This window comes from Oryctolagus cuniculus, chromosome 5 (assembly GCF_964237555.1).
Source record: "Oryctolagus cuniculus chromosome 5, mOryCun1.1, whole genome shotgun sequence".
Taxonomy (NCBI): Eukaryota; Metazoa; Chordata; class Mammalia; order Lagomorpha; family Leporidae; genus Oryctolagus; species Oryctolagus cuniculus.
Genome location: NC_091436.1, coordinates 157,361,134 through 157,383,640, shown reverse-complemented (window position 1 = coordinate 157,383,640; position 22,507 = coordinate 157,361,134). Strand labels below are relative to the sequence as shown.

At 50.0% G+C, this 22,507-nt stretch overlaps 1 protein-coding gene across 15 annotated transcripts in view; it reads left to right on the top strand.

Moving 5' to 3' along the window:
• Positions 1–22,507, top strand: part of PHACTR1 (phosphatase and actin regulator 1) — a 582,572-nt gene that overhangs the window by 523,567 nt on the left and 36,498 nt on the right. For all 15 annotated transcript variants that reach the window (XM_051855839.2, XM_051855837.2, XM_051855844.2 and 12 more), the window contains 2 exons: positions 6,357–6,604; positions 9,245–9,401. In XM_051855839.2, the coding sequence (XP_051711799.1) occupies positions 6,357–6,604; positions 9,245–9,401 (405 nt within the window). The remainder of the gene's footprint in view (positions 1–6,356; positions 6,605–9,244; positions 9,402–22,507) is intronic.

Sequence of the window (22,507 nt, the reverse complement as noted above, 5' to 3'; positions counted from 1 at the left end):
TGGGCCAGACTGAAGCCAGGAGCCAGGAACTCAATCCAAGTCTCCCACGTGGGTAGCAGGGACTCGAGTTCTTGAGCCATCAGCTGCTGCCTCCCACGGTGTGCTTCAGCGGGAAAGTGGAATCAGTACTCAGATTTGGGTGCTTGGATATGGGACACAGGCATCCTAAGTGGTATCCTAACTGCTGTGCCGATTGCCCCACCCCCAGAGCGCTTCCACAGGGCATGTAACGGACCATTGGTGCCGGCTGCCGAAGCTGTTTTGAAAGATGCTCTCGCTCCTTCAGCTCCCCCAGAACACATAAGTCATGGAATGGAAATGTTCCAAATTGTGTAATGGTGCAACGTCCCATGAACAACCTATGCCACTGTTCAGTCTCTGAGTGTTCATCCCTATTACATTTTCGTCAGGCAAATTATGTTGTTGGGGACTATCTCCAGTCTGGGCATAAGGCCTGGAGAATAAGGTGTTTGTTGAAGTTCATTGCAGAAACCATGTAGATTTCAACATCTAGTCCAATGACCTCACCTTACAGAGCAGCCTGGCCCTGGCCTGTCACCCTGAGAGTGTAGAACTGCAAACTGTAATAACTGGAAGCTCTCCCTGGGACATGTGCTGTGCACGTGGAATCGTGGGCTAGAGGCACTTGCAGACCTGTGTGTTCCCTGCAGAGGTAGCTTTCTGTGCCAGAGATCTATGATTGTCCTCGTAGGAAAGAGAACTCTAGATGGCTATTTCCAAAAGCCTTCATTCTCCTTTCACGGGGACACGTCCCCTGCAACAGTAGCACTCTTTTGAAGGGTCTAGGATACCCACCTTTGTGAACTAAGCGATGGGAAATGTAATCTGGCTTATTCTGATTCCCAGAGACCTCAGTGATTGGATTGGTTTTCCCGCCAGTTCCAGAAGCATGCGCAGTGAGGAGGCGGGGTGTGAAGATGGCTGATGAGCAGCCTGTCCCTGAGAGGCTCAGTCAAGGGGGTAGGGGGTGGTGGTGCTGAGCCACGGCGCTGTGACATCACACGACAGACGCCCTACAGAGGGAAGAGCACAGAGAGGGAGCTGGTTTCCACCAGAAAAGGCTGCTCCAAAGACAAGGCATCCGAACTGTGCCGAGGACGCGAGGGCACAGACAAGGCATCCGAACTGTGCCGAGGACGCGAGGGCACGGCAGACCGGGTCCTGAGGCGGAGTGACTAGAAGAGCGGAGGGAGGCATCAGGGAAGCCTGCCGTGTACTTGAGCAGTACCAAGTGTCCTGATGTGGCTGGAACACTTGAAATGGGATAAATAATAGAAGGAAATTAGATTGAAAGAAACTGGGGCCAGTGTTGAGGCTCAGAAGGTTAAAGGCCCACCCTGCAGCACTGGCATCCCATATTGGTGCTGGTTCAAGTCCTGGCTGTGCCACTCCTGATGCAGCTCCCTGCTAATGTACCTGGGAAAGTAGCAGAAGATGGCCTAAATCCTTGGGCCCCTGCACCCACGTGGGACACCTGGGTGAAGCTCCTGACTTCAGACCGGCCCAGCTCCAGCCATTGCAGCCATCTGGGGAGTGAGCCAGTGGATGAAAGCTCTCTCTCTTCCTCTCTCTCTCTCCCTCCCCTTCTCTCTCTCTCCCTCCCCCAGAACTCTACCTTTCAAATAAAAAAATAAATCTCTTTTTTAAAAATAGAAAGAAAAGTTGGGGGAGGGAGGTTTGTCATATTGTGAGATATCTCCTAGTCTAATACCCAAGAGGTTGGAGCTTATTCAGTTTGTAATGAGGACTTTCAAAGCTCTTTCAGTTGGGAGAATTGATCAGAAGGGTTTGATAACAGCATAGAGGGTGGGTGATATTGATGCAAAGGAGGTTCTGGGAGAAGAGTAAGGCTGGATGCCCTGGCAGGACCACAGCCTCTGCACAGGCAGCAGCAGTGGCGTCAGTGGGAGATTGGGCCCTGTAGTCTCACTGCCTGACTTTAGTAACACCTGCGACTCTCAGATTACATGAAATTGGCCGTATATGCCTTGGATTTTGCTCCTCACGTGGGGAAATCACAGTAAGACCTGTCTCCTAGGGATCTTGTGGGGCTCGAGTGAGTTGACACATGGCACATGTAAGGGTTTAAAAATATCCGCTGTTCCCTTCCTATCTTCAGTACTATCAGAGGCGCTGTCTAGGAGGTTAGGTGAAATGCTTTGTGTTCCCTGTGATTTTATTTATTTTTTATTTTTTTAAATATGTATTTTTATTTATTTGAAAGTCAGAGTTACACAGAGAGAGAAGGAGAGACAGAGAGAGAGAGAGAGAGGTCTTCTATCAGCTGGTTCACTCCCTAGTTGGCTGCAACGGCTGGAGCTGCGCCGATCTGAAGCCAGGAGCTTCTTCCAGGTCTCCCATGTGGGTTCAGTGGCCCAAAGACTTGAGCCATCTTCCACTGCTTTCCCAGGCCATAACAGAGAGCTGGATCGGAAGTGGAGCAGCCGGGTCTTGAACTGGCACCTGTATGGGATGCCGGCCCTGTAGGCAGCGGCCTTACTGGCTACGCCACAGTGCCACCCCCTTCCCTGTGGTTTTAGCAGCTGGTCAGCCAATGGGAAGGGAAATGGTGAACACAACCCATGTGCAGTGAAGTCTGTTTTTAAATTCCAAGTCGATGAAATGCTTCACGCCAAAGAGTTTTGATGTGAATGGTCTAGGAAAGAGCTTAGTGCACGCATTAGCTTTTCCCCAGGGAGTAACAGGTCTTTTGAAGGATGTGGTGACTCTTTCCGCCACCGGAGTGCCATTGAGTGAATCACTGACCTGGAGACATAAAGAGAAAAAGCCTGCTTCACTCAAGATTGAGTTGGGAGCCCTTGCATTAATGGGTTAACTGCCCAGGAACCAAAGCAGGGCTGCAAATAAGTCACTAAGTAGAACCTCAATATGGCAGCTTCCGGAATGTCAACCTGAAACTCAGCAAATCAGCAATTACACAAAGGGCCAGGGCTTTGGCATAGCAGGTTAAGTTGCCATCTGTACTACTGCTGGCATCCCGTATGGGTGCTGGTTCGAGTCCCAGCTGCTCCACTTCCAGTCCAGCAAGGAGCCATGTGGGAAACCTGGATGAAGCTCCAGGCTCCTGGCTTTGGCCTGGCCCAGCCCTGACTGTTGCAGGCATTTGGAGAAAGAACCAGCAGATGGAGGATCTCTCTCTGTCCCTCTCTCTCTCTCTCTGTAATTCTGACTTTCAAACAAATAAATAAAATTTAAAAAAGAAGAATTTACACAATGAGATCTGGGTGCCTCTTCCTTCATCCTTCATGCAGACTACCTGTGTCACCTGTCTTGCTTTGCACGGTATTTCTCCCTTCTCTACTCTCTTAGGTCAGCTTGGCGCCTTCTACCTTAAAGAACACATGCGTTCTGGTCCCCAACTTTTTTCCCTCCAAAGAGTCTGCCCACCAAGCAAGAATATTCATCATCTGCTTTTCCTGCTGGGCTCCCAGCCGTCACATCCTCAATTCTGAGCCTGTAAAGGAGCCATTGCTGATGGAACTGCTAAGTGGGGGCAGGAGAAGGCAAGGGTAGGGTGAAACACGAGGCTTGGGATTGCATTGTTGCCACTTTCACGCCCAGCTCCCTCAACGCCCAAAGTGAACTCCACGTGCAGTTGGGATACAGTGACTGCCTGTGCTTGATAGAAGAGCCAGTTTGCAGGGTAGGGCAGCCAGGGTCACACAGATACTTCCAAACGTTTGTGGGAAACAGGATTAAAAGATCAGTGAATGTTGTGCAGAATATGTGATATCCATGCATTGTTTTCCAGGACTTCTTGAAGACCCATAATATGTCACCCTGTATCTCACCTTCTGCCCTCATTGCCACTTGCAGGAAATTGGCTGCTAATGTCTAATCAGATACTGCATTTTTGTAAAGACATGATTTAATCCTGTTCAGTAGTAAAGGGTTGAGTTTTCTTTCGTTTGATTTAGTTCATTGCCCTGAATATCAAAGCTCATAATGTGTTAACTGGGTTTTCCTTTTGTGTCACTCAACAAGCTACATGAAAAATACAAAGAGAAAAACAGTTATTTGGAAACAATGCATTGAAGAATGTTAATTGAATTTAAATTGGACATAGCCACGATGTAAAGCATAACTGAAAACTTCAAAGGAGACTCGTGCATCATATGTCATAAGTGTGATTTCTTTTGGGTAAAATATTCACTGTAAACCTACAGATGGAACTCATGCTCCAGTTCATTATTTTTCGATGATAAAATGTCTTGAATTTCTTGTGTTTATAAATTTCTTAAATGAAGGCCGAAATTTCCACTTTCAGTTAATCTGAGAATAGCAAACATAACCCTGCGTTCCTGGCACGGTCTCATTATTCTTGCCGGGCCCATCCAGAGACTGTCACAGACGGGATTCTAAATTACTGTGGGACCCTCAGATAAATTCTACTGAGAAAATAACTATTTTCCTTATTTTTGATGATATATATTTCCTAGCTTCCCAGGGATGAACTTGCATAGCTGTTTTCTTTTTAGTTAAATGCATTTGGGAGGCTAATGGTAAAGCCACCACTTGTGACAGCAGCATCCCATTTGAGCACCGGTTGAAGTCCTGACTGCTCCATTTCTAACCTGGCTCCCTGCTAATGCACCTGGGAAAGCAGCAAATGATAGCTCCAGTAGTTGGACCCCTACCACCTACATGGAGACCCAGATAGAATTCTAGGCTCCATGGCCAGCACCGCGGCTCACTAGGCTAATCCTCCACCTGCGGCGCCGGCGCCCTGGGTTCTAGTCCCGGTTGGGGCGCTGGATTCTGTCCCGGCTGCCCCTCTTCTAGTCCAGCTCTCTGCTGTGGCCCGGGAGTGCAGTGGAGGATGGCCCAAGTGCTTGGGCCCTGCACCCGCATGGGAGACCAGGAGGAAGCACCTGGCTCCTGGCTTCAGATCGGCGCAGTACGCCGGCCTTGGTGGCCATTTGGGGGTGAACCAATGGAAGGAAGACCTTTCTCTCTGTCTCTCTCTCTCTCACTGTCCACTCTGCCTGTCAAAAAAAAAAAAAAAAATAGAATTCTAGGCTCCTGACTTTGGCCTGGCCCAGCCCTGGCTGTTGTTACCATTTGGGGAGTGAACCAGTGGATGGAAGATCTCTTTCTCTCTCTGTCTCTCACTCTCTGTCACTCTGCCTTTCAAGTAAATAAAATAAATCCTTAAGTGCGTGCATGTGTGTGTTATCTGTCTTGCCTCTAAGAACATCATCATCCTTGCCTCTTAGAAAACTGACCTGTGGGAGCTGGAGTTGTGGCACAGCAGTTTAAGCCACAGCCTGAGAGGCCAGCATCCTGTGCAGATACTGGTTCTGGCCCCAGCTGCTCTGCTCTGACCCAGCTGTCTGCTAATGTGTCTGAAAAAGCAGCAAAAGCTAACTCAAGCACTTGGGCCCCTGCCACCCAAGTGGGAGACCTGAATGAAGCTCCTGGCTCCTGGTTTCAACTTGGCCAAAGCAACCATTTGGGGAATAAACCAGTAGATGGAAGACCTCTCTCTCTCTCTCTCTCTCTCTCTCTCTCTCTCTCTCTTTCTCTTCTCTCTCTCCTCTCTTTCTCTAACTCTGCCTTTTAATAAGTCTTTTAAAAGAGCAAACAAAAGAAAAAAAATGACTACAGAAATGTGAACCTGACATTGTCTGGGGCTCCCTGCTGAGATCTAAGCTGTCCCTGGGAGAGAACTTTCTCTAGGCTGTCCTGGACATGTCCATGCTAGGGTCGAAGCACAGGTTTGCAGCCCTCAGTTTACCCCACCTCTTCTCTTCCTCAACATCTCCAGCCATGACCATTCATCCTCTCCCACAATCAGCTTCCGCCATCACCCTGGGTAGCTTGTGGAAACCTGAACCTCACTTACTGCCTTCCTGTAGTGAGTCTTTAGTGTCCCCGTGTGATGTGTATGCTGCAACTGAACCTTCCTTGGCCCTTGGAGATATTGATCTTAGCCAGAAATTTCTGTGGAATTAAGTCTCTGTTTTTTCCCTCATTTTTATTCTTTTAAACTGTGGCAAATGCATATGACATAAAATGTACCATCTTAACCATGTTGAAGTAGACAGTAGAGTGGCATTAGGTACACGGCATCGTTGTGCAACCGTCACCACGCTCCTTCCACCAGGAGCTAGAATATTCTTAAGTCCTATTTCATGTTCCTACCACCACCAGGAAGCTGCCGCCCTAAAGCGATGAACTGTAAAATGAGCAGTGGGACTTACGCTGCCTCGAGGAAGCTTTGTCTCTTAGGGCTGGACAACTGAATTTTAACATAGTTCTGATGCATTGAAGTGACGCTATCAATTTCCTTTTTTCTCCCTCTCTCTGCACAGCTCTGAGCAGCGCGTCCCCTGTTCCACTACTTACCACAGCTCTGGTTTGCACTCTGGTGACGGTGTCACAAAAGCAGGACCCTTGGGCCTTCCAGAAATAAGACAAGTGCCAACTGTTGTGATTGAATGTGATGACAATAAAGAAAATGTGCCTCACGAGTCAGACTATGAAGACTCTTCTTGCCTATACACGAGAGAAGAGGAGGAAGAGGAGGAGGAGGAGGAGGATGACAGCTCATTGTATACCAGTACGTACATCCCAGTTCTCCCCGGGGAAGGCCAAGTTGGCATTGAGAAGAGAGAGCTAACCCAACCGCCCAACCATCTGGGTTCCAGTCCCGGCTCTGGTGTGGCCTGGCCTTGGGTCCCAGGGCAGCTGTTAACCTCTTGGAGCCTCAGTTCCTTCACCAGTAAAACAAGAAAGTGAATGTCCTCTAAGCACCCTCATGGCTGCAAAACTGGCAGCGCCTGTCCACCACCTCCTACCTCCTGACATGGTCTTTCCTTTGTTGGTTCCCTTGGGAAGGGAATGAGTGCTCAACAGTCCTTATCTAGAAAAAATTCGAGCCGGCGCCACGGCTCACTAGGCTAATCCTCCGCCTAGCGGCGCCGGCACACCGGGTTCTAGTCCCGGTCGGGGCGCTGGATTCTGTCCCGGTTGCCCCTCTTCCAGGCCAGCTCTCTGCTGTGGCCAGGGAGTGCAGTGGAGGATGGCCCAGGTGCTTGGGCCCTGCACCCCATGGGAGACCAGGAAAAGCACCTGACTCCTGCCATCGGATCAGCGCGGTGCACCAGCCGCAGTGCGCCGGCCGCGGCGGCCATTGGAGGGTGAACCAACGGCAAAGGAAGACCTTTCTCTCTGTCTCTCTCTCTCACTGTCCACTCTGCCTGTCAAAAAAAAAAAAAATTCAGAAATACTAACTACTGGGGCAGGCGTGTGGCCTAGTAGCTCACACGTGGGTTAAGACCCTCACATCCCATATTGGAGTGCCTGGGTTCAAGTCCTGGCACTGCTCCTGATTCCGGCTTCCTGCTGGTGGGCATCCTTGGACACAACAGGTGATGGCTCAGGTCCTTGGGCCCTGCCCTCCGTGTGTGAGAGCCGGATTGAGTTCCTGGCTCCTGGCTTCAGCCTGGTCCAGACACAAGCATTGAGGGCAATCTGGGAGTCAATTAGCAAATAGGAACTCTGTATCTGTCACTCAAGTAAATAATTATTTTTTGAGTGAAGTAAACACTAACCACTGTTTATGGAACAAATCCATTTTTAAGCATAGCTCAGCAACCAGAGGTGGTGAGGATTTAAATTTCTTATTTAAGACCTTTAAAGAAACAAGAGAAGAAATAAAGAAAGCAAAGTTCAAAATCTATGCGTGCCATGAATAACAGGTAGATTTTAGTGATATGAGTATAGCCTAATGTTTGGTCAGCTTTTTGGTCAGTAAGTTGATTGCATACAGTGTGCCTGCCAGCATGCTCAGACCATATTCTCATCTGCATCTTACTACAAGCCCCTGGCACAGACCCTTTTGCCCCATGTCACAGGTGGGGAGGGAAGCAGCCAGTGCGGAGCTGGATTGCTAAGGGGCAGTGCTGGCACTTGATACCAACTGTAGGGGATTCCAAGGCCCCTGTTCTAGAACCAGGAGAGGAGGAGAGAAAAGTCCTGCTAGATAAAAGTCAAAGGAACCCCCGCATTTGCTGCTGGCCGGTGCCTGCCTCGTGCTGTCAACTTAGCGGGCATTGGGTAGCCAGCTAAATGGGAGAGCTAGTAAGACAGCTGGTGATCTGTGCAGTGGTCAGAGGGAGGCTGAGGAGAGAACCAGAGAGGGGCAGCCGGAGACCTGAAGATCTGCGAGTAGAAGCAGCGGCTGTTACTCCTGTTAGCCATTGGACGTCCAGGGATCTGAGTGTTTCCTACCAGGCTTCTCAGCCGCAGCGCTCTGACCGTTCTGGACCACACTGTCCTCTGTGGGGCTGTCCTGTGCACTGCAGAATGTCCAGCCGGAAGCCTGGCCCCCATGCGCTAGATGCCCACAGCCACCTCCCCACGGCAACTCCACTTACAGACAGAGCCCCCAGCTGCCAGCTCGCAAGCCAAGTCCCCCGCATGGGTGGCAGGAACCCAGTTCCTGAGCCATCCCCGCTGCTTCCCAGGGTGCTTATGAAAAGAGAAGCTGGAGTCAGGAATCAGAGCTTGAGCCCAGGCACCCCAACATGGAACACAATGTCTTGTCTTGGGTTTCAACCACGAGGCTCAGCATCTGCTGTACCATCCTAGTTTTCACAACCACAAATGCCTCTGGGCTTCGCCAAGTATCCCAGAACTCATATGTTAAAAAGAAAAAAAAAATCCAGACTACTGCCTATTTCAAAGATCTTCCGTTCACACCCACCCCCAAATGGGCCCCCTCTGTCCACCGCACTTCACCTGCCTCCCTGTCCCCCAGCGCTGGCTTAGCTGATCTCTCCATCTCTGGAGATGCCCCCGTGCCCCCTGCTGCCTGCGGGAGTCTCACCTGCCCTGCAGGGGCCAGCCCTCTTCCTCTGCAGAGCTTCTGCGGGAGAGGGGAAGGCCGTGTCCTCACTCCTCTTTGCAGTCTCTTGCAGTCTGCAGCCAGTGCCGCCATCCTTTCTGCACACCGGGAGGCTCAGAGGGCAAGGATCCGATCACTGGCTCCCCGTGGCTGCCCACATGCCCCGCACAGTGCTGGGTGTGCAGAGGGTGCGGAGGGCAGGAGCTCTACAAACGGAGGCTTTACTCACTCTCAGGAGTTAAGCCCTTTATGTCTTTCTTGCTGCCTTCTACGCGACGGCCCGAGGTTGGTCTTAGAGGAGCATGGGCAGATACGAGTCAGCGTTAACTGCTGTGCTTCTCCTTCCTGCAGGCTCCCTGGCCATGAAGGTGTGCAGGAAGGACTCCTTAGCCATCAAACTCAGCAACAGGCCCTCCAAGCGAGAGCTGGAAGAAAAGAACATCCTCCCCCGGCAGACGGATGAGGAGAGGCTGGAGCTGAGGCAGCAGATCGGCACCAAGCTCACCAGGTAAGATGCAGCACCGTCTCACCTGGCTGCTGAGCCTGGCTCTGCAGACGTGGGCAGGACTCCATCTCCATCCCCGCTCCGCCACCAAGCCAACGGAAGACATCCCTTTCTGTCCCCACGCGTGGTCTATCGTTCTTCTTCACCCATGCAATTGTTGGATGTTTCATGGGATCTGAGGTTCAGGGATAAACTGAGGGGCAGGTTTCCAGGGAGAAGAACCACCTGCAGAAAAGCCACCATCGTTCCATAAGATTGGGGTCCTACCTGCATGTGAGTTACGGCTAGACAAAGGACGATGCAAAGGGATACACTCTCTGCTGCACAGTTAAGTTGTTGGTAATGACGTCTCATTAGTACCCGGAGGGTCTTCCTGAGTGTCTGCCCTTTGTGTATGCATGCTACAGACATGGGCATAACTTTCAGTTAATACACTAAATCTCACCATACGTATTTGTCATCTGGGGCATGTTTTTATGGTATTTGGTAACATTTGTTGCGCACCTACTATCTGCCTGGCATTCCTCTCAGTATTTTCTATGCATGAAATGATTTTATCTTTGAGCCTCCCTATGAGATAAACATTTCATGCCCATTTTACAGATGGGAATACTATGGCATGGAGAAATCAGTTACCTTGTACGGTGTCACACAGAACAGCTCTGAAGCTTCTGCCTTTGCCACTGTACAAACATTGCACTGACTCTTTATGATAGCAGTAGAATGATGAGTCCTTGCTTTGTACAGACGCTGCTGAGTGTTGGGGTATAGTATGTAGACGTCTGCCAGGATTCAATCCCGACTCTCCGTCCTTCTGTAGCCTTAAGTGAGTCACCTGTTTCTTTACCTGTGCATTTGTAAGATGGCGAGTTATGAAAATGCAAGTTGGTGTAGCTATTTAGCACAGCACCCAGGGGCTGGCATCATGGCGTAGCGGGCTAAGGCACAGTGCTAGCTTCCCGGTAGCTGCTGGTTTGAGTCCCGGCTGCTCACTTGCAGACTCTCGCTCTCTCACGCTCATGCTTTGACTTTCCCTCTTTCTCTGTAGCTGCCATTCAAATAAAAAAATAATAAATCTTAAAAAAATTCTTGGGCTGTCATGGCATAATGGGTAAAGCTGCCACCTGCAACACTGGCATCCCATGTGGACACTGATTTGCTCCACGTCCGATCCAGCTCTCTGCTATGCCCTGGGAAAGCAGCAGAAGATGACCCAAGTGCTTGGGCCTCTGCACCGACACGGGAGACCTGGAAGAAGCTCCTGAATCCTGGCTTCCAGTTGGCCCAGCCCTGGCCATCGCAGCCATTTGGGGCATGAACCAGCAGATGGAAGATTTCTCTCTCTGTCTCTCCCTTTCTCTCTGTAACTCTGGCTTTCAAATAAATAAAATAAATCTTTTTTTTTAATTGTCAAAAAAAAGTACCTGATCTATATCTACAAGCACTCTATTATCTAGGGTTTTTTTTTTTAAGATTTATATATTTATTTGAAAGACTTACAGAGAGAGAGAGAGAGAGAGAGGAAGAGAGGGAGAGAGAGAGAGAGAGAGATTTTTCCATCTGCTGGTAAACTCTCCAGATGGCTGCAATGGCCAGGGCTGAGCCATGCAGGAGCCAGGACCTTCATGTGGGTCTCCCATGTGGGTGGCAGGGCCCAAGCTTTTGGGCCATCTTCTGCTGCTTTTCCAAGGCCAAGAAAGCTAAATCAGCAGTGGTCCAGCAGGAAGCTGGGTCAGAAGGGAGCAGCCTGCACTGAAACCGGCACTGATATGGGATGCCAGCATCGCAGGCAGCGACCTCAGTTATCATTGTGATTACCCTGTTTACTCTTCCGCTGTCCAGATCTCTCTGATTACCTCAGTGCTAGGTACTCTCTAGAGGGTCTGCCCCATCATTGAACTGAAATCCCTGTCCCTGCAACTCCCACCCATTGGTCTTGTTCTGTTCCTCATCCCTCTTCGCGTAGCAGGTTCTTGAGCACTAGACAATGATCTTGGCTGGCCACCCAGCTCTGCTACCCCAGGCCCCGGATACCCAAACCTTGTCCCTGCACTTGGGAGTTGTAGTCCTAGACTGCTTCCTGGCCCAGTTTATTCAAGTTTGCACACATTACAAGTAGGGTTACCCCTTGGGGCTGGTAAGAAGGAGAGAAGGAGCAGAGCCTTCTTGACCCTAGACAATCAGCCCCGCCTCCCAAACAGGGGCACCTTTTACCATCACTCTTTCCTCTCACCTCCCATTTCTCCACCTTTGCTTTGCACCTTTCTCCAAGCAGAGCCGCAGGTATGTGAGTGCCGATGGAAGACATCTCTGCAGATGTGAGAGATGCCAGCAAATCCGGCTTCTCCCAGCAGCATCTTAGGTGGAGAGTAGAAAGATGGGAGACTCGGAAAGCAGATGTATAAGGCTGGCCACCTGCTTGTTCATGCTAAAGCCCTTCCCCTGTCAGTGACCGGAAAAATGGAAAAGGACATCATTGTCCCAGAGAGAGTCAGCCCCCAGCCTCTCATGTCTCAGTCCATGTCCGCATACCAACACCATGGCCAGCTGGCCGTGGCAGTAACAAAACCCAGAAGAAGAAGAGTGTTATTTTTTTAAAAGATTTATTTATTTATTTATTTATTTATTTGAAAGTCAGAGTTACACAGAGAGAGGAAAGGCAGAGAGAAAGAGAGAGAGTTGTCTTCCATCTGATGGTTCACTCCCCAGTTGGCCGCAACGGCCAGACTGTGCCAATCCGAAGCCAAGAGCCAGGAGCTTCTTCCGGATCTCCCACATGGGTAGACTTCCCTGGGCCTGAATTTCATCACATGAAGGGATTAGACCAGGTATCTGACCACTATGTGCAAAATCCATGCTCCCTTATCAGCACAAGTGGCTAAAAGAATGGGGACATTTGCTGAGGAGTTTACATTTCTGAAGCCACAAGGCTATGACACTCTGTGGCTGTTTGAGACGGTAGTAATATACTGGAAATCTTAAGCTCTTTGAAAAGCATGCAGCCAAGGCTGCTGTACTCATGGAGTAAGCAAGATGGAAAACATAATTTTAGCTTGACATTTTTAATAGCATCAAAAAAAATATATGTGCAGCACTCCAAGAATACTCCCAAACTGGGGGCAGGAGTATGGGACAGAAACACCAAGCAGAATGATGTCAGTTTCTGCAGAACCACTCAGCATCGAGGCAGTTTCTACATGAAAATGCAAGTTATTGTTCTTCCAAAAACATTTGCTCATTGAGGCTGCTGGGAAGAGTCTCTTAAACCTCAGCCAACAAGTCATGTGGATTTCCTTACAGTAAATGAAAATTCCAACCAACCACCACTGGGGAAGTATGGACCGCCCCCAGACACTTGAGAATGGTCAGTGTGATGTGCACGTCTTCTGTTCCCTATGTGTACAGACTCGGAGATGGTGCAGGAAACTAAGGAGAAAGCAAGACCATCCACTGGTGTCTGGGATGAAAATAGTAGAGCTTCTATTAAAATGTGTTCTATATTATTCTTTTTAATTTGGTTATTAATGTGCATGGAATATCAGTGCATTAGTGAGGGCACATGCCCAGATTTTTCTTGATGGAGTTCTTAAAATGCCTACAGTCTGCTGGTCTGAGAGGCACTTCTCTGTGAGCTCTGCCCTTTCTCTAGTGACCTCTCATCAGTGAAAATGCAGAGAACCCGAGACCATCTGAGCTCCCCGTGCTAGACTATGCTGCTTTCTCTTTGAGTCTTCTTAGGGGCCCTAAAACTGAACCCTGAGAAGCCATCAGCCTAACTAGAAGAGCTTAGCTATATATCCACTTCTAGTTCCTTCATTTCCCAAATATTTCATTCCCCCAAGTGATATCTAATCCATGTGGCTCTATTTTATTTATTTGCATCTAAGATGTCCTCTCCCCTAAACCAGCATTATAGAAATTAGACATGGAGCCGTGCTTCTCAAAGTGTGTAGTTCAGCTGCCATGTTAGGGCACCCTCTTATCAGCCAGGGACAGTGCCTTCTGATCCATCACTTCCCACTTGGGGCACTGGTTGATTAATGAAATGAAGCTCCCCTGCCCACTTCCCCAGAGGTTGACCTTAGGACTCTGGGAGTCGGGTTAAGAAATAATGCGTTAGAAAGGGAGGCATTTTGTAAGTCCCTAGGACTTTATTTAAAGGGAAAGTACTAAGACCCTGGACTTGATCATTCAGCAGTCAGTGCACTGTGGGCCTTTCCTGGGGAGCAGCCAGCTTTTTCATACCCAGCTAAGAGATCCACAGGTCCAAGTGTCTCCGTCTGAGTTCCCCTGCCTGGGTCGTCTCCATATCCCCTGTGATGTTGGCATCAGACAGTGAGGGGAAGGCCAGGGAAGAGAAATAAAATGGAAGGTTTCTCCCCGTGTCTGCAGGAGTATACGTGTAATCTAAATTAAGTGCAGGAGTGTCGCTCCCCGTCTTCGTGGGGGAACGACACAAGACCCTGTGCTGTTCTTTCGTCTGCTTGGCCCTCCCCGGGTTTGCTGCTGGTTCTTCCCGGGTTGGCTACTGACCCTTCCACCTCCGTGGAAGGGCGGTTCCCCCTGCCACATTCCCCACTTCCGCGGAGGAGCGGCACACCACCGGCCGGCTCTCTCAGGGGCTGCACAGGTGTTCCTTCAGATAGATGTTCCCCTTAGATGTTCCTGGTGCATGTTGTCTCTCTCCTCCTTTATAGTCCTCTTCCACCAATCCCAACTCTGCTACCCACACGCCAAGTACGCTGCTCTCCTCCAATCAGGAGCAGGTCCTACAGTTTATTGGTTGAACTGGAGGCAGCTGAGCAGAAACTGTTTCTCCCTTCTCAGCGCCATATTGTGGGAGAGCAGATGCATAGAATAAGTCTTAATTCCAGTAACTTAGTCTAGTCCGAGTTGCTCCCCACACAGGAGTAAATGGGAACTCGAGCAATCTGCCTCCCTGACATATTCCTTCTCTTGAAAAACTCTTCACCCATAAAATACCACCCTACCAATCAGACTGCGTCAATCTGAAGCCAGGAGCCAGGTGCCTCCTCCTGGTCTCCCATGCGGGTGCAGGGCCCAAGGACTTGGGCCATCCTCCACTGCCTTCCTGGACCACATCAGAGAGCTGGACTGGAAGAGGGGCAACGGGGACAGAATCCGGCGCCCCAACCGGGACTAGAACCTGGGGTGCCGGTGCCGCAGGCGGAGGATTAGCCTAGTGAGCCGCGGCGCTGGCCAGATATTCACTTAATGTAAGTTACTGCATATGCCTACTATGTAGGGCTGTCTTCACAAAGTAACATACTGAGAGGCTTACAAAACAGAATTTTTTTTTCTAATATTTAAAACATTTATTTGTATTTATTTGAAAGGCAGAGTGTTGGGAAGAGGGGGAGAGAGAGAGAGAGATCAATCTTACATCTACTGGTTCACTCCCCAAATGGCCTCAATGGCTGGAGGTTAGTCCAGGACAAAGCCAGGAACCAGGAGCTTCTTCCAGATCTCCTACATGGGTGCAGGAGCTGAAGCTCTTGGACCATCCTCCAGTGCTTTTCCCAGGTGCATTAGAAGGGAGCAGAGCAGCCAGATCTCGAACCAATGCCCATATGGGAGGCCAGTGTCACAGGCAACGGCTTTACCTGCTATGCCACACTGCCAGCCCCACTTTTCTAATGACTGTTTATTTGAAGGGCAGAGAAAGAGATAGAAGGAAATATCCTGTATACTTGCTCATTCCTCAAATGCCCACAACATCCAGGGCTAGGCCAGGACAAAGCCAAAAGCCTGGAACTCATGTGGGTGGCAGGGGCCCAAGAACTTGAGCCACCACCTGCTGTCTCCCAGGATACGCATTAGCAGGAAGCTGGAAGTGGCAGCAGAGCTGGGACTCAAATCCAGGTACTCCAGTGTGGGATGCAAGTGTCCCAAGAGCAGGCATCTTAACCACTCTGCCAAATGCCTGCCCCTGAAATAGAAATTCCTTGTCTCACAGCCTGAAGGCTACAAATCTGAGGTGAGGGTGTCAGCAGGTTGGTTTCTTCTGAGGGCTGTGTAGGTGATTCTGTGCCATGCTGCTCTCTGTTCCATGCCCGTCTCCCGTCTTCTGCTGGTTACTAGAGCATGTGATTCTCTGCCTATCTTTGCATCACTCCCATCTCTACCTCTTCTCCATGTGGCGTCCTCCCCTTGTGTGTGGCTCCCTGTCCAAGTTCCCCATTTTATTAGGTCACCAGTTGTGTTGGGTGAGAGCCCACCCTTAGTGATCTTATTTTAACTTGATCACCCCCTGTGAAGGTCCTGTCACCAAGTCTGGTCACACCCTCAGGCCCTAGGGATTAGGATTTTATCATAGACGTTTGGGGGGGAGGCAGAATTCAACCTGTCAATGTGGGGAGCCGAAGTAGATCTACCTAGAAAAGGACCATGACCTCAGATGCATGGGGGGATGCGCAGATACCTGTACAGCTAGGAGACTGGTAACAGGGGTGCCCTGAGGCAGGAGGAAATCCCCTCCTCATGTAAAGGGGCCCACAGTTATCCTTTCAGCTTCAGTACCTGATTTGTGTACATGCAGAAAGTCTCAGAATGCCTGACCCGTGCTGATGACATGGGGATTTTCTGTGTGTGTTGCAGAGAATGATTTCTCTGTGCACCTGTGCCTCTGCAGCCATGTAGACCTGGTATCCACAGGATCCTAGTTAGTTTTTATATACCTGCTTGTGTGGACTGATGCTGAAAACCATATTCCTACGAAGAACGTGTGTCCCAACTCTCTTTGTTGCAGGAATTCAGTCAGGTGGTTCTCTGGATGTCTATAAGTGACTCCTAAAGGATGCATTAGGTTGGAGGAAGAAGCTGGTTGAAGGAACCACAGTTCTTTCTCTTCTTTAGCACTGAGGAGCTGGGCAGTCAGAGGAGTCAGGTTAACACCTGATGATGGTGATCAGTGGAATCTGTATAGACAGTTGGAAGCCAAGCACTAAGTGCCATGTGGTGGGGGCAGATGTAGGTCCCTCCTTTGCAAACTACCAAGAGTCTTCCTCCTTTTGCTCTTCCTTATGACTTAACCATCCTCATCCCCTAAAAAAATGGATGTCCCATGTGGGCATGGGGAGTAGGGGGTGGCAAATGAGATATGGAAGGTGGAGAAACCATAGCCTGATCGTCAGAGGCTATGTGCCTCATTTAGAATTTCATCATACACTAGAGAGAAAAGGGGTCCTACGCCTGTGTTTTGCAGTCCTATGTAATCCGCACTCTCAGCAACAGAAGCAGCCTATAAAGCAGTATGTACAGAGGAGTCTATGCTGCTTTCCATCATAACATAGTGTTCCAGGGAGGGCATCAAACTCATTGCAAGGGCAATAAAATACAGTGATCCTGCCTTCTGAATGTACTTTGCACAGTGTTTATAGTTTGGAAAGAGGGGTGCTGACTGTGCCACCCCAGCACCTAGCTCTGAAAGGCGAGTGACATCACCCTCGGGAGACTACGGACGAATGCTAAATGGCTGCTGCATCTCCCTGAGATCAATAGTTCTCTCCTGCTGGGCAAACAGCTTCTAAAAATAAGAAGACCAGTCAAAGGCTTGGTGAAGTCGATTCAGCTCAGGCTTCCTGTCCCTGGATACTTGTCACCAGGAATGACCACTGTAAGGAAGTGACATTCTGCAGTAGCTTCTACATGTACCCTTGAGGTGTTGCCACATCAGTAGCATCATCATCTCCATCCCTGTCATCATCTTGGCTGTGGAGTTCCTGTAGACTAGGGTACCGGGTATCAGTCCGCATTCATTACTATGATGAAACCCCTGAGATGGGCTACTTTATAAAGAAACCAGGTTTATTTGGGCTCACAGTTCCGAGGTACAATGTCCAAAGAGCATAGTGCAAGCCTCTGCAAGGTCTCCCTTGACTGCGTCCCATAATGGCAGCTGCACACATGTGGATCTCTGTGTCCATGTGGTCTCTCCCTCTCCTTAATGGAGCCACAGGCCTCAATCCCAGGGGCTCTGCCTTGGTGACCTAACCCAATCTGGTCACTTCCTGAAGGCCCCACCTGTGCACACCATAGCCAGAGTAAGTTTCTACCCTTTTAATTCGTGACTTCATGAATTCAGGCGGACAAATGAAAAATGGAAAGAGGGCCCTTGTATCCACTCATGTCCAGGTCCAGAAATCCTAGGTGGAAATGGCTTGGGGAGCGGGGTGGCATACTTTGTTCCATGGATTTTGACACCACCTTTAAAACTAAAGGTAGACTCTGATCATTGAACTGAAACTGAGATCCAGCTGAACCCAGTCCAGTGGGGATGGGGTGGGGTGGGGATAGGACTGGAATGCAGTATGGAGTCCTGTGGTATTTCCGTGACAAACACGTGAACTCAGTAGCTGAGCGGCCTTCAGATCCATTGACACCTTTCATGACAATATACAACGTCCTTTCTAAAAGCCCTCCAAGGGACAGCATTAGGGGCACCATCTTGAATCCCAGCTGCTCTGCTTCTGATTCAGCTCCCTGCTAATGCACCTGGGAAAGCGGTAGAAGATGGCCCAAGTGCGTGGGCCCCTGCCACCTACCTAGGGGACCCGGAGAGAGCTCCTGGCTCCTGGCTGAGTTCCAGCCGCTGCAGCCATTTGGGGAGTGAACCAGCAGATGGAAGATCTCTCTCTGTCTCTCCCTCTCTGTCTCTCCCTCTCTCTCTAATTCTGCTTTTCAACAAAATAAATGAATCATTTAAAAAAGAAGAACAGCCCTCCAGAAAGGCTGAGATCCTCTGACAGGTGCTCAGATGAGCCAAGGCTACAGCACTCTCCACCTGATTGAAAGCTAAATCACGTTTGGGTGGTTCGATGGTTGGTTTGATTATTTAATGGAAAGTAGAAAGATTGGACCAAGGCCTGTTGGGAGGAACTAGGCTAAAGCTTCCAAACCACACGTGTGGAGGTTCTGACACTGGGACCTGGTCACCCCCAAGGCAGGACCATACAGTGAATGTCCTTGAGCTCTTGTGGGGACACTGGCAGCCTCTCCTCTCTCACGCCAGTCTCCAACTGTTAAGAAACAATGGGCCGGCGCCGCAGCTCACTAAGCTAATCCTCCGCCTTGCAGCACCGGCACACCGGGTTCTAGTCCCGGTCGGGGCGCCGGATTCTGTCCCTGTTGCCCCTCTTCCAGGCCAGCTCTCTGCTGTGGCCAGGGAGTGCAGTAGAGGATGGCCCAGGTGCTTGGGCCCTGCACCCCATGGGAGACCAGGATAAGTACCTGGCTCCTGCCATTGGATCAGTGTGGTGCGCCGGCTGCAGCGCACTGGCCGCAGCGGCCATTGGAGGGTGAACCAACGGCAAAGGAAGACCTTTCTCTCTCTCTCTCTCTCTCACTGTCCACTCTGCCTGTCAAAAAAAAAAAAAAAAAGAAAAGAAAAGAAAGAAACAATGTCAGGACTGAACTCTTGATGTCCTGTTGCCAGGATGGAGTGCCTGAACCTTGACTGCGTGTGAGTGTGTGCCCAGCTGGGGGTGGGGAGGGAGTCACAGTCTGCCAACCCTGCGCCGGAAGTCACCGAACAAAGCCGCATCTTGTGGAGCCTTTCTGGTGACTCGCAGCCTCTCCGGTTGCCTGTGCATTTTTCAGCGATACAGTAAGAGCCGGGGACAAAGGGGCCTCCTTTGACCCAGCGGGAACAGAATCGATCTCTGTTGAAAACTTGCAGGCGTTTAAAACAAAGTGGCCATCCTCGGGGGGATGAGGGTCTTATTTTGTTTTATATTTCATAGCTTTAAAAATGACTGATTACCGGAGCAGCATTTCAAGTTCTGGATGCAGGGAGCAAGGGGGACCCTGGTGTATTCAGCGACTGACTACACAGAGAAGGCAGGAATCCTCTGGGCTGCTGTTGTGGTCAGCTTTTAAGGGACTCCTCTGAAGGCAGATGAAGGGCGGGCTTCACAGACTGAGCTGTCACTCAGCCCCCTTTCAGGTCTCAGTGCTTCCCTGCTAACTGCCACTGGGATGCTGTGCAGTGATTATATTCTTAGCGGAGGGCAGGCAGGAAGGCACTGACTGTGAGACTAAGTCAAAGAAGCATCAACGCACCCACAGTCACCTGCCCAGGTTGCTGGTCCCCGACACACATTATGCATGCCTTGCAAGCCCTTTGCTGTTGACAAACCGCTTTCCTCATCTAATCCTCTTCACCGCCACATCCCGGGAGCTGCTCTTGGGAACCCCACTCTGCAAGGAGGAAACTGAGTTCATGATCTCGGGGATGGTCAGTGGCAAAGAGAAACACACCTTCCAAACCCAGGGCTTCCTGACTTCAGGCAAACCTGCTTAGGAAAACAACGTCTCATCCGGTTATGGTTTTTGGATTGAGTGCATTTCCTTCCCAGGTGCCTGTGGTTTGTTAGGTGTGGTGTGGAATAGTGGCATTCTCAATCAAGGACTCAAACCTGTGTGTGCCCTAGGGGCGCTACTAGGCCTGGAGCAGGAGAGGAATAGAAGGCTTTCCTCCGTCGTGGACTTCACTGGGCTTTATAGTGCATTTCGGTACCACTGTCCACAATAAGTAGGAAGATCTGACACCTGTGGCACTGGAGTTAGGGCTCCATGCACTCATGCCAGTTGCAGCATTGGGAACACAGGTGTCTGGTGCAGTGGTCCTCACAGCGTGGTCCTTGGGCCAGCAGCACCAGCATCTGCTTGGAACTAGGCAGCCATGCAGAGTCTCAGAATCAGAAATTCTGAAAGAGGGGCCCAGAAATTTTCATTTTTAAGATTTTTTTATTTATTTATTTGAAAGAGCTGGCTGGCACTGCAGCTCACTAGGCTAACCCTCCGCCTGCTGCGCCAGCACACTGGGTTCTCGTCCCGGTCGGGGCACCGGATTCTGTCCCAGTTGCCCCTCTTCCAGTCCAGCTCTCTGCTACGGCCCAGGAGTGCAGTGGAGGATGGCCCAAGTCCTAGGGCCCTGCACCCGCATGGGAGACCAGGAGAAGCACCTGGCCCCTGGCTTTGGATCAGCGCGGTGCACCGGCCACAGTGTGCCGGCCGCAGCGGCCATTGAGGGGTGAACCAACGGAAAAAAAAAGAAGACCTTTCTCCCTTTCTCTCTCTCTCACTGTCCATCTCACTGTCCACTCTGCCTGTCAAAAAAAAAAAAAAAAAAAGAGTTACAGGGAAAGGTAGAGACCGAGAGATCTTCCATCCACTGGTTCACTCCCCAAATGGCCACAATAGCTGGAGCTGAGAGCTTGATGCGGAACCAGGAGCTTCTTCCGGGTCTCCCATGTGGGTGCAGGGGCCCAAGGACCTGGGCTATTCTCTGCTGCTTTCCCAGGCCATAGCAGAGAGCTGGATCAGAAGTGAAGCAACCGGAACTTGAACTGGTGCCCGTATGGGATGCCGGCACTGCAGGCATGGACTTTAATCCTCTGCGCCACAGTGCTGGCCCCAGAAATCTGCATTTTAACAAGCCTGATTCTGACTTAGGCTCATGTTTCAGGAGCATTGGTCTAATAGGAGCAGCAATTAATTAGTTTCCACATTTGGGAAAAGGCCCTCCCACCCAGGGTCATCAGAGTCCTCAATAAGTAATTCTCTCCCTGTGAACCTGTATGCTATGATGTGCTGGACTCTTCTTAGTCTGAGTAGTAATGCTAGCTGCCCTAGCACACAAATCCTAAATCCTAGAGGCTGAAGGCAGTAGAAGTTTATTTCCCACTGGGGTTAAACCAAATGTGGATCCGGTGGCCTTTCTCCATCATGAGCCATTGCACACTCGCAGAGTGCATGACCCCAACATCTTGATAGTGACAAGGGGTAGAAGAAGCACACACAGCCCTTCCCACAGCCACTTCCCCCACTGGCTCATGTCCCCAGTCTACCTGTAAGGGGCGCTGGAAGCATAGAGGAGCAGGTGGAGTAGCTGATAAGCACAGTTTTCCACGATTCCACAGAACCTGGCGTGGTCCTGGGTCTTAATGGTTCTTTGGGGTCATCAAAAAGGTGGTGGACCTGGCTGATTCACGTCCGGGTCATCTCACAGCTGAAAGAAATCGTGCTAAAAGGCTTCTTGCAGCTGGCAATTGCAACACAGGAATACCTGGGCAATCTAAGTAGAGTGTATTTTGTAGATTTCAAAGGAGCCTGTTCTGGGGCCAGTACCTGGTTATCGCTAAGCACCTAGGATTTGAATCAGCAATTTTGCTCCTGAGATCCTGTTTAGCAAAGAAATTCATGGAAATCCATGTTATCTTAATTTGAGAAAAATGAGACCACAAATCATTACTTCTATTTAAAGGGGAAAAAAACTAGGAAATTCCACAGAGGAACAGTGGGCCTTGCACTAAATGAATTTGTTTTGTACCAGTGTAGGGTTAACATTCCATGGGACCAAGTTAGTGATGGAGGCCAGAGAAGCTCAGCTTTAACAGTAGATCCTAGTGAAGAGCACTGATTTAGCACCTACTGTATGTACAACAGTCTACTGGGAGTTATATAAAAGGTAGCTGGATAATTATCTCTCCAGAGGTGCAGACTAACCAGTTCTTCTCTGGTTTAGTCTGGGAAGGGGATGTTAATAGAGAGCTCCAAGGGAAAAGGTATGGATCCTACTGGGCTGTGTTCTTTTCTGGGTAAATTATTACAGACTACTTCTCGTCCCACTTTTTTCCTTTAAATGTTGCCTTCCCACTCCCAAGAAAAATGGTAGTGAGGCAGGGTTCTGATTGATTTAAGTACTGAATAATATGAACACTTGACTCAGAGGTTATTTTCTCTTAAATCTGTTCATTTGAACAACATCTAATTGGGGTGTGGAGTCACTTTTCTTGCAAAATATTCATTTTTTTTTTTTTTTTTTGACAGGCAGAGTGGATAGTGAGAGAGAGAGACAGAGAGAAAGGTCTTCCTTTGCCGTTGGTTCACCCTCCAGTGGCCGCCACGGCTGGCGCACTGCGGCCGGCGCACCGCGCTGATCCGAAGGCAGGAGCCAGGTACTTATCCTGGTCTCCCATGGGGTACAGGGCCCAAGCACTTGGGCCATCTTCCACTGCCTTCCCTGGCCACAGCAGAGAGCTGGCCTGGAAGAGGGGCAACCGGGACAGAATCTGGCGCCCCGACTG